The sequence below is a fragment of the Salvia splendens genome, chromosome 3 (genome assembly GCF_004379255.2).
Source record: "Salvia splendens isolate huo1 chromosome 3, SspV2, whole genome shotgun sequence".
Taxonomy (NCBI): domain Eukaryota; kingdom Viridiplantae; phylum Streptophyta; class Magnoliopsida; order Lamiales; family Lamiaceae; genus Salvia; species Salvia splendens.
The window spans coordinates 43,780,450-43,791,659 of NC_056034.1; the positions used below are offsets into that span (position 1 = coordinate 43,780,450).

Consider the following 11,210-nt stretch of genomic DNA (forward strand, 5'->3'; position numbering starts at 1 on the left):
CATTTATCTAAAAAGTAGGTTTGTTTTATAGTAGTATGCTTTTCATGTGTATTGAAAAGGTATTATCGAAATAGGTATTATCCCCTCCATTCCACATTAGCAGTCCCAATTGAATCCGGCACGAGTTTTGTGTAATGTAAAGGAAAGCTGGTGAAAAAAAATAGTGGAATTGTGAGTCTCATTTTTATATAGTTTTATAACAAAATTGTGTGAATAAAATATGAGGCCTATTACTATTTATGTGGGACGAACTAAAATACTAAAAAACTGGAACTACTAATATAAGACGGATGGAGTATAATCTAACACCTACTTAATCTCTTTTCTCAATATTTGAGATGTGTGGTTAAACCGTAACAAGTTCGATGCAATTTGGGCTGGTTCCGATACCCGGTCCATATCTCGTTATATCAGTTACGATGCCCGATGAGTAAAGGACGAGAACTCTAATGGTGGGCTAATACAAGATTTGCAAAATCGTACGAAACCAACCATACCAAAGGCGGAGAGAGCATACAGATGAATATTACATCATCCACTCCAATCACACAAACAAAATTTCTATTAACTATAGTTGTTACAGTGGGGATACATGAGTGGTCTCGTTTAAGAAGAGACAACCAAACACCAAATTGTAGAAGTCACTTCCTTTCACTGTGCTTCCGTCTCCAAATATGGCCTGAGTATCGTATGTGCACGCGCGGGTACAGTCAGGGCAATACGTAACCTAGCAAAACATATTCTTGTCATGAGATTGTCCGATATTGAATTGGCCAGAAATTATGTGACATTGTCTCGAGATCAAGTATCAGGCCACCGAACAACATTCATAAGACTCTATCTTGTATAATCCATCAAACCAAACACCAGTATCAAACGCACGTCAATACACAGAGAGAGGAGAAGCGGTGATATGTCTAGTAAAGTAGAAATGAAGGGATTTGATTATTTCATTCTAGAGCAAATCAGGAAATAAAAAACAGAAATAATTAACGAAGCTATTGCTAGCGGAACACATGCTAACACAAAAAGACAATGAAGATGAATTCTCGTCAAAACATTCCACGTAAATAAAGATGCCCCATGGCTTCACTGTTTGACTGTTGATGCAAGAGTAACACGATTTCATGTTTTCGTCTTGTTTCTTTAGTGAAGCTCAGGCCTTCGTACCAAACAGGAATTTATGAATATTTGGCATGTTTGGTGATGGTTTTCATACCCATGTTTTGTAATATACCAAACATGTCATACCCATGTTTTGTAATATACCAAACATGTCATACCCATGTTTTGTGAGATATACTATCTCATTTTTCTCTTTAGATTCAATTAATGTGCCATATTCTTATATCTAGAAGTAAAAGAAGTAGGAGTTCATCGCACCTCTAGCAACTTAGGTAGGTAGTGGCTGTCAAGCATGACATCGACCCCATACATCGCTCTAGATGTTGGACTATGCATTTCTGGATGAACTGCAGCAGCAGCCTCGAAAACAGATCTGATCATCTGTTTAACTCTTAGATGGATATCCAACCATTTAACTGCAAAATTAACCATGAGCACCTAGTGAATGAAGACACCTGCTAATTTGACAAACAGTGGAAATGGAAAAAAAAAAATCAGTACCATTATGCTCTCTTTCAAATTCTTTTACAAAATCCGGCGTGTTCATGTGATTCAATCTTCCCCTGTAATTCTGAAGAACACAAAAGTCGCAAAAATAAGATGACCACATAATTTGCTTCGATTTTTTTCTACAAAAGCAAGTACCGACCAATGCAGATAAAGATATCCTTTACAAACTTGGTGATGGCATCAAATTACTTGTAAGAAGTGTTCAGTGATCATGGAGGTACTATTTAACCCAGGAGGTAAATGGTAGACATAATTACCATAACGGTGAAATGTGTCTCGTATTCAAATAAACTGTGCTGCTCCAAAGAGTAAGTGTTATTTGCCAACCTAACCTGGAAATAGAGATCGAGACATCTTCAAAAACTATAACTTAATATATGACAAACCATGATACCAACACCATTATAGCATCATTCCCGGAAAAAAGGGAATGGACACATACCCAAAAGACCTCTGAAATGAATATCTCCAAAGGGTTGATACTGCGCACCAAGATAATGTAGCGCAGATCAAATTTTTTCCCTCTAAATAAGGCAGGGTGTTCGATGTACTTCTGACAAATTTTTGGGCCAGTCTCCATGAGACGGATAATCTGAGATAAATTCTGGGTAACAGTTGTATCAATAGTTCTTGCCATGTTCCATGGTTTTAGGATCCACAGGTTGTCAACTCCATCCCTTTCACGTGTATAACAGTCCCCGATGAGTTGAGCAAGATGTGTTTCAAGATTATATGTCGGCTGGAGCCACTGAGGAGCACCATGGGCCTGTAAGATGGGGATTGTATCCAGAAGCATTTTATATCAATAAGACATTTGAGCTATGCAATTTATGAATTGATCAATGCAAGAAGTTGGAAAGTATAGAACCTTCTGAACAGTTTCGGCCAGATGATGTTTCATAACAAGGCAAGCCTCAAAAGGAAATTGATTTATGTATTGCTGATCATTCAGTCCAACTGCCTTCTTCATCTCCTCATCAACTTGCAAACTAGTCCATATAATATCTGCATCCTTTGGTTCACTTGCTGCAGAAAAAACAATTAGATATATATAGAAGTAAGAAAGTCAAGTATATATACATGATGAACAGTGCACAAATATAGATTTTATGACCCAAGTGATCTAAAGTAAGAAAAGATAAGAGAGATCATATTTGCATTATAGCATTAAAAACATGCTCAAACAATTGTCACAAGCTTAATATAGGAATTCAATTTTTCTAGTGGCTATGAGTTCAAGTACATACTGATCGTAAATTCTGGACGTGTCAGAAATTCCTCTACTTGAGGTAAATCAGTGTAAACCTTCAACACACGTCTATCACCATGAAGCAGACTATTGGTTGCAGATGCCTTTGCTGGTACCGGAGAACACCTTCTTGAGTTCAATTCCATGTAGAATTTTTCATACTCCTACAGAAACAACATTAGAATTTAGAATGAATATAAGAGTCATGGATGGACCAGACATAAAACATCACAATCAGAAATCATACTCTAATAAAATAATTTTGAGGGGTATGAAACCAGGCAGTGAGTCGTGCAGAACGTTGCCGCTCCTCCCTTATGCCAAACAGGTAATCACGAGTGCATTCATCACCTTGTTGCACAGTTTTTGTAGGCCAAAGAACTGAGTAACTGAGAAATTTTCACTCAGTGTTAATACTGTTGGTAACTTTTGAATGAAATATAGGAATAAGATTAGGATCCCAATGGAGAAAACTAATACAGTGGAATATGAAGATGCTCCCAACATAAATAGGGGAATACAAGGAATGGTTTTAAGAAAGAACCTGACAGCTGACTCCAGTTTACCATCAGGCATGTAGAGAAACGGTGAAACTCTGAAATTGGCTTCATCGCTGTGACGCAAAGCTGAACCAAGCTCATCCATCACATACCTGAGAGCAATGTCAAATATAAGTTAATATAAACCACAATTAAAGACCATGACATTCACAGTCTTGTCCACAAGATTACAAAATTTTCATAGTTGTTCTGTTGCACACGAGCTGTATTAGAACCTCTTCTTCGTAAAATAGTTTAGTGAATATCACATGGCAGAAGGAGACTAGGGTGACCCAACATTAATGAATGCGGATTCCATTTCTACCCAACATTGAACATTTTCAATTATCCTTATTCACCAAAGGGCATGGTTGAGTGAGAGCAAACCATAACTTTTGCAATTTAAGCAGAAACAAATATAATGATCGGGGACCTTTCTGTAAAATTCCAACTTGAAGACAAGAATAAAGTAGCTTCGACAGCTGAAGACATTTTGTTATTAAGAGCAACTCAACCAATGAAACAAGTTAAGTATTATGTTCTAGCACCATAAGGTCCCTCATCCCTTTAGTAGTTCTTTGATTATCAATACATGAACTGATGTCCTGAATGATCATAACTGCATTATATGGTTTGTCACCTTAATAGAAGTGAAAGATCCACATTGATTTTATAGTTCTCTTATAATGGACCAACTGGCATCTCAGCCAAATCAGGCAATCAAACTAACATAATTAAAAAAAATTCCAAGACATTCTTGTTAGACAATAATTGGAATGTCTCAATGTGCCCCCAATACTAAACTCGATAAAGGATTTGAACAATAAGAATCAAGTGATTACCAAACAGAAGTTTCATCAATCTTTTCTTCATCAGCAAGCCGATATGTCATTAGGTACAACCACATAGCATTGATAACACGATCAGTGAGAGATTCTTCAGCATTGAACTCAGGGAGGCGGGGTTTTAATACTGAATCAGCAATGCTCTTCTCAGATTCTAAGATCTTGGAAGTACTAAGTCCATTCAACTCAGAGAGAGCAGGGAGAGCTTCAATAATTTCAACAGCACTCTCTCCAAGAGGACCGGGTATATCCACCTATTGTAATGTCCATGTCAACATGATTAGCAGTTTGGAGAAATGTAAATAGTTTTATTTAACAAAGCTACCTCCAAAGCAGTTAGATTGGTGAATCCTCTAAGATAGTATAGTAGTATGCTGACTGAGTTCTCGTCCAATGCATTTCCACGAAGATTCAAGTATGATAGCATAGGCATTTCAATTGGAGAAAAGGCCTGAAGAAAATTGTAGATTAATAGGGGGGGGGGGGGGCGTTGGGGTGAGTTATTTAGAGTAAGAAGTGTACTATACCTCAGTGATAAGATTTTGGATGCGCCTATTCGAAAGGTCAAGAGACGTAACGCTTTGCAACTGATGATCACTCTCATCAGAATCTCCAGGATTGTCTTTCTCATATAGTCCTCCACAGAATCCTAATGCCCACTTGCCATACTTAGGAGTGAACTGGGAATTAAATATTTCCAGTTCATGGCAGCTTCCTAGAATACGAGCTTCCAAGTCCTTTACACTGAAAAAGAAAGTAATTCAGTATCTTCAACATAGTTTACACTGGAAAGGAAATTTTTCTCAAAAACCTCAAATGCATTCAAATGTTTCAGACCTAAATTGATCCTAAACAGTTTCCAAAGAACATGGAAACTCACCCATTTTCCAGTGCCGGATTGTAGTTCACCCACAGAGCTCTGAGAGATTTAAACTGAGCCACCACTTCTAACAAAATCTCAGGATTCTCAAGCTTGTTGCCGCGGAGACTTAGTGCAAGCAAGTGCTGGTGCAGTAGAGTTCACAATAAGGTTAAAACCTCGACCAAGAGGCAAAATACAACCCATAAATGAGAGGATCCACTTCAATTCGGTTTGAGTGAAACCTATGCCAACTAGTTTAACAACCTACCATTGTCAATAAACACACGCAATAACACAAACTAAATAAACTGAACCATTCATAAGTAGATAAACTTAGTAGCAAAAATAGAGAATGTGATACAGTTAGCAACTGACAGGGAATTTAGTCGGCAGATCAAGGTAAAGTAGCATATCATCGTCAATTTTGAGATCTTCAAGCTCCAACCATCTAACAGAACGAGCACCTTCTTCTCTAACTTGACAAAACTCTCTCTCAACTACTTCTGCAGCACTCAATTTAGCATCATCTCCTTCACCACCAGCCTCGTCCGCCTCCGAACTCAAATCCACGTCAACACACATCAACGACGCCATCCTCTCCACCAATCCAGGAACCTCCTGCAACTGCACCATCACAACTTATGAAATCAGATAATATACCTCGAGATAATATCAATTAACAACAACATAACATAACTCGTTCAATACATTGCAATCAATCAATTAAACAGAGCGTAGCAATTGAGTTCGCATATACCTGCTTGTAAGCATCGGATAGGCGAAAAGTCCAGGCGTGATCAATCAGAAACACATCGGAATTTTGACCGATGTAATCCGCCGTCGACACGAGCCTCCTCTGCCTGCCGCTCTCAACAGGCTCCACCTGAAAATAGCTCCCGCCGTCGAAAGTCTCGGACGTGAGCTTCTGGTAGAGCTTCCGGTGCAGCGGCTGCGGAAGACCAGACGCCGCTAGAAGGACGCCGTGGACCTTGACGAAGTCCTCGTAGCCGAGAATTCCGGTGACGGCGGGCGACATTTTTGCAGCTCAGGGTTTTTGAGTGAAGTGGAGAGGTTTTGGGAATATTATTTATTTATTTTCAAATCAAAGAGGGAAGCAAGTGCATTAGTAAAATTTTAAAGCTATGCTATTTATATTTTTCTAAAAAATCGTGATTTAAAATGTAGTACTCCCTCCGTTTCACCATAGTTGAAGCGAAACTTTTCGGCACGGAGTTTAAGAAAGAGATGTTGAGTTTGTTGAATAAATAGATAAAATAAGTAAGAGAGAGAAAAGGCTGAGAGAATAAAATAGAAAGTGAATAAAGTAGAGAGACAAAAGTAAGAGAGAGTAAAGTAAGAAAGAGAAAATAATTACTATATATGAAAATGACTCAACTATGAAGAAACTTCCCGAAATGAAAAAATGACTCAACTATAAAGAAACATAGGGAGTACTACATGATTTTACTATTAGTGCGATATAAATTGTTAATTTAAGATGTATAGGTTATGATTTACTTCCTTTGTCCCTTGTTATTTGAGATGGTTCCATCCCTTGTTATTTGAGATGGTTCTTTCTGATACATGATTTAAAAAGTTTTATTTTTATAGGTTAAATAAAAATAAATTAATGTATTCCTATAAGATAGCGAACAAAGCATCAGAGAAAATAAAGACTAAAATAAGTGAAATTATATGTGTAATTTTTTCTATTACAAGAGAGGGCAGAGCCTTTAAGAAAATACTACAATCTATCCAGCTCAAATATGTGCAATTCTCAAGCGATCGCTCAATAACAAGTTTCGTACCACAATCGGTGGCTCGTCATGCAAAAAATACATACATGTATCCCGACCTGACGACCAACTTGCCAAATAATTGCAACCGAATTAGCCTCACGATATACGTGCTTTATTATCACATACCAAATTTTGTCACACATACCCCAAATATTTCGAACGAGACTGAATCAATTCCCATCCTCTCTATTCAAGTTGATCATAAAGACCATTGCTTGGTGTCACTCTCGACTTCAGGACTTCGTATGTCATTGTCCCAAGCAAGCTGCAAACCATCATATATGGCACATAATTCAGCCAGAATTACCGAACCATGTCCTAAGCTTCTGGGGTATCTTTTAAATCAGACCCCGACATCATTCTTAGTAACACCACCAACTGATGTCACTTGAGATACTCCACTCAATGCCATGTTTGTATGGAGCTTCCATCTACCTAATGTTGGAGGGGACCAACTAACTAACTTGCCCACTGGAACTTTGATCTTGGCTTTGCGTGTAACATATTTTGCACAAGTCGCGCCCAAGCCCTGCTCTGAATTATCATGTTATCCATCGGCCACGTCTCACCCCAAACATTTTAGCATTTCTATTTTTCCATAGTCTCCGATAAACCAAGCCAAATATAGTACTCATAGAGTAACCATCTACTACTTTGCTTATTTTCAATCAACCAAGCCTCAATGGGTGGAGATAACTAGAACCAAATATCTTTTGGGACTGTCTTGCTCCAAACGGAAGAGGCAGTCGAGCAACATCTTAAGACATGATCAATGGATTCTTGTGCTCCCCCACAACCAGTACAAGTTGCATCATCAGTAATACGTCGGCGATATCTCTCAACATTGGTAAGTAACGGTCTTTGAAAACAAGCGTGCCGAACTCTTTAAGAGACTTTATATTTGCTATAAAAGAAATTACTAAAATAACTTAGGACAACCTAAAATGAAATATAATTGATCAAGTAACTTGACGGAAGAAGTTGATTCTATTTTATAAATTACTTTTTTATTTTATTTTTAATACTCCATTTGTTTTAGTTTTATTTATTTTATTTTACACTATTTAATTTGTTTTTTTTAAATTTATTTTTGATTTCTCTCCATTTATATCAGTTGAAAAATATATACTTGATGAAAGACAAAGTTAGCTGATTAAGAAGGTTTTTACTAGTTTAGTCACTTATTCAAATAATCACGTTTACAACTCACGCCAACAATAGTATTTTGTCGTACTTCAATTATTCAAATAATCACACACATTCGCTCTAATAATTACACACATTCGCGTATGACTCACGCTAACAATAGTCGCGTATAATTTACGTCAACAATTATCTGTTCTTATTATAACTTTAGCATTTTTTCTTACTTTGTAAATCTATTTTTAGAGATTCGGTAGAAAAATTACCTAAAATTGGACTTTTAACAAAAAAATTGAAGACATAATAGAATACCAGACTTTTTTTTATTAGATTGTTGTGAAAATTATCATATAGTCCGTTATTTTTAGCGGTATATAATACTATAATTGAACAAAAATGAATTAAATTAAGTGTATTTTACGGCAATTTGCATGCTTATTTTATTAACGTCAGTCGCATGGCGGCAAACTCTCGTGCAACCGTCATAATTACATTGCATTATAATTAATTAGTAATGCAAATATTACTTACAAATTAATAAACTTTGAATAAGTTTAATTATTTGTCAAACAAAAACCCCACTAACCTTTGTCCAGTACTCGTAGAAGAATATTCCCATACATCCTCACACACCAAATTCACAATAAAAAAAATATCCGCTGCATCTTTAACCGACACGTTTCAATCCCCTTTATCCAACGGCTGAGATCACGTTGAAACCTGGCACGTATTAGTTACGGTACGCCTCCCAACACCCTAACACGCCCTCCGATCGAAGATTAAAAAAATGAAAAAGAGATAATATTGTTTAATCACGCAATTTGGAAATTGTGCTGCTTCACTTTGGATAAAGATAAGGCCTTTCACTATCAATGTCTTTTCTCTCGTTCAATTTTCCCTCTCTCTCATTCGGTTACAGTTTCTCTCTCAACAATACATACGATTCACATGTTTCTATAGACAAACCTCCTCGGCAACAGTGCGGCGGCGAAGATGTCGATAGCTTTGCAGCGGAGCAACTCAGGCGGCGGCGGGCACCCGATCGAGGGGCCAGGATTCGTCCACCGCGAGATGGCTTTTGCCTCGTACGATCCACCGGCCGATCAGCGGTCGCCGGAGGAGGATCGAAGCGGTTCGTTGTCATTGTCGTCCAGTTCTTCGATCGGGAAGAACAGTGACGAGCATCACAGCGGCGGCAGTGATGAGGAGGAGGTGCAGAGTCAATATAAAGAAGGACCGTTGGACAGCTTGGATTCTCTGGAGGAAGTTCTTCCTGTGAAGTAAGTGATTTTGTTTTGTTATGTGATGATTGTTTGGGTAATATTGTGAATTGGTAGGATTATGTTAGTTTGCAGTGATGTTCTGTGGTTTAGGGCTTTGTGTTTTGTTTAATTATGGGAAAATTGATGCCATAATGGATAATCGATCGCTTGTTGGGTGGGAAACTAAATAAGTTATAATCAAGCTATATCATAGATGGGGATTCAATGTTGGGGAAAAAAATTCGAGTTATTAAGAGAGAAATTTGTATATTCTACATTGAGCTCTTTCTTTTGGCTGGGAATAGAAACAAATCTTATTTAGGTTCGCGTATCCATTATTCAATTTTGGCTCTGCAACATTTCTCTCGTGAGAATTATCAGTATATTTGATCTATCAGTTTATGGTGCCATCTTGTATTTCTCATCATGGTGTTCGGATTATTAAATGAAAGCAGACATCATGAAAATGTTTTGGTAAAATACTGATACTGATTAGTGATTAGACATTTAGTCTTAGGCATACCATTATGGCACATGAGTATTATGTGCTGCTGCTGTGTCTTTTCTTCCATCCGTGTTTTATAATTTCTGTGGCAGTAGAAGATAATATTTAATGTGAAGATGACATGCATTGTGTAATTTCTTATGAATATTCCATATTTTGAAAGAGGTAGTGAACCATCTTTCTCCTCTGTCTTATGCTCTGTTGAATATAGACCTCTGGTCTGTGCTAAGTTAAGTAAGTCTTAAGAATCACTAGAAGTCTTTCGGCAGCTGGAATCAACCACAAAACAGAAGTTAGGAAAACAAAGATCCCTCCAATAAGTGCAAAGAGTATTTATTTGCTGTTTCTTATTGAAAATCTGCAATCATCCACTGTTTATGAAGCTGTCATCTAAATGCTGACTGCTTTATCCATCTTGCGTAACTTTCCTAGGATTACTTTTTTGCCATTTGTTGTTAGATTTCACTCAACGCTTAGACTGTCGTCCTTAATTTGCTCTATGTTGGTGATCATTACATGGTTTGTGGAATTTTATAGGAAAAGCATATCAAAGTTTTACTCTGGTAAATCCAAATCATTTACCAGCCTGTCTGATGCTGCATCAATCCCCTCAATTAAAGAAATCACGAAACCAGAAAATGCTTATACAAGGAAACGCAAGAACCTGCTGGTCTTCAGTAACTTATGGGACAAGAATCAGAATAGCATTATGAGGAATCGCATTGGTGGAATATCAAAAAGACCGACCAATTCTAGAAGTATGCTGTCTCTTGCCGCTCACATGAACTGCTCTGAAAGCAATAGTGGCGACACCTCCAATTCAAATCCATCACCACCAGGTTGCAGTCTTCCTCCTTTACCACCACATGCCAGAAGAAGTATGAAAAGTGAGCTGTCATCATCACCTCCTGTTGATAAGTTCCCTTCATGGCGGTCTTTCTCCTTATCTGATCTGCAAGGTGCTGCTGCTGAAACTGCTACTCCCAGTGCTGGTGGCTTATGGAGCAATAACACAGTGAATTAGAATATATATAAACTGTGTTTCCATTTCATATCACCCTATGAATTTAAACCATGATGGATGTTCGTGGAGGTGGAGATGTTTGTACCATCTCCTTGCTTGTGTTCATGCTTCGGATCCTTCTAGTTGTTGTTTAGGCATCACTTGTTCCCTTGCATCGTTAGAGTGTAAACACTGAAAAATATAATTAGAGTTTGCATCTGACTTTGTTTTGTTATATATCTGAATAAATTCCAATAGTCTCTTGGCAAATTATATGTTCTTCTGGCTACTGTGTCAATGCCCTTGAGATATTTCTTAGGAAGGCATTCTAATGCAGGATTTCCTGAAAATCTTCTCAAGCTGTATAT

At 37.6% G+C, this 11,210-nt stretch overlaps 2 protein-coding genes across 2 annotated transcripts; one reads left to right on the top strand and one right to left on the bottom strand.

Moving 5' to 3' along the window:
• Window positions 1-468: 468 nt before the first annotated feature.
• Window positions 469-6,228, bottom strand: LOC121793384 (tubulin--tyrosine ligase-like protein 12). The gene is made up of 15 exons (XM_042191384.1): window positions 5,888-6,228; window positions 5,506-5,754; window positions 5,149-5,273; window positions 4,796-5,012; window positions 4,594-4,719; window positions 4,266-4,522; window positions 3,429-3,536; window positions 3,132-3,273; window positions 2,883-3,048; window positions 2,504-2,661; window positions 2,078-2,401; window positions 1,893-1,967; window positions 1,627-1,696; window positions 1,384-1,541; window positions 469-727 (listed from the first exon to the last, which is right to left on the bottom strand). Exons 1-15 carry the CDS (start codon window positions 6,164-6,166, stop codon window positions 578-580), a joined length of 2,604 nt encoding a protein of 867 aa, XP_042047318.1. The 5' UTR covers window positions 6,167-6,228; the 3' UTR covers window positions 469-577.
• A 2,717-nt stretch (window positions 6,229-8,945) lies between these two features.
• Window positions 8,946-11,112, top strand: LOC121796249. Its single transcript, XM_042195043.1, has 2 exons — window positions 8,946-9,352; window positions 10,377-11,112. Exons 1-2 carry the CDS (start codon window positions 9,066-9,068, stop codon window positions 10,861-10,863), a joined length of 774 nt encoding a protein of 257 aa, XP_042050977.1. The 5' UTR covers window positions 8,946-9,065; the 3' UTR covers window positions 10,864-11,112.
• The last annotated feature ends 98 nt before the right edge of the window (window positions 11,113-11,210 follow it).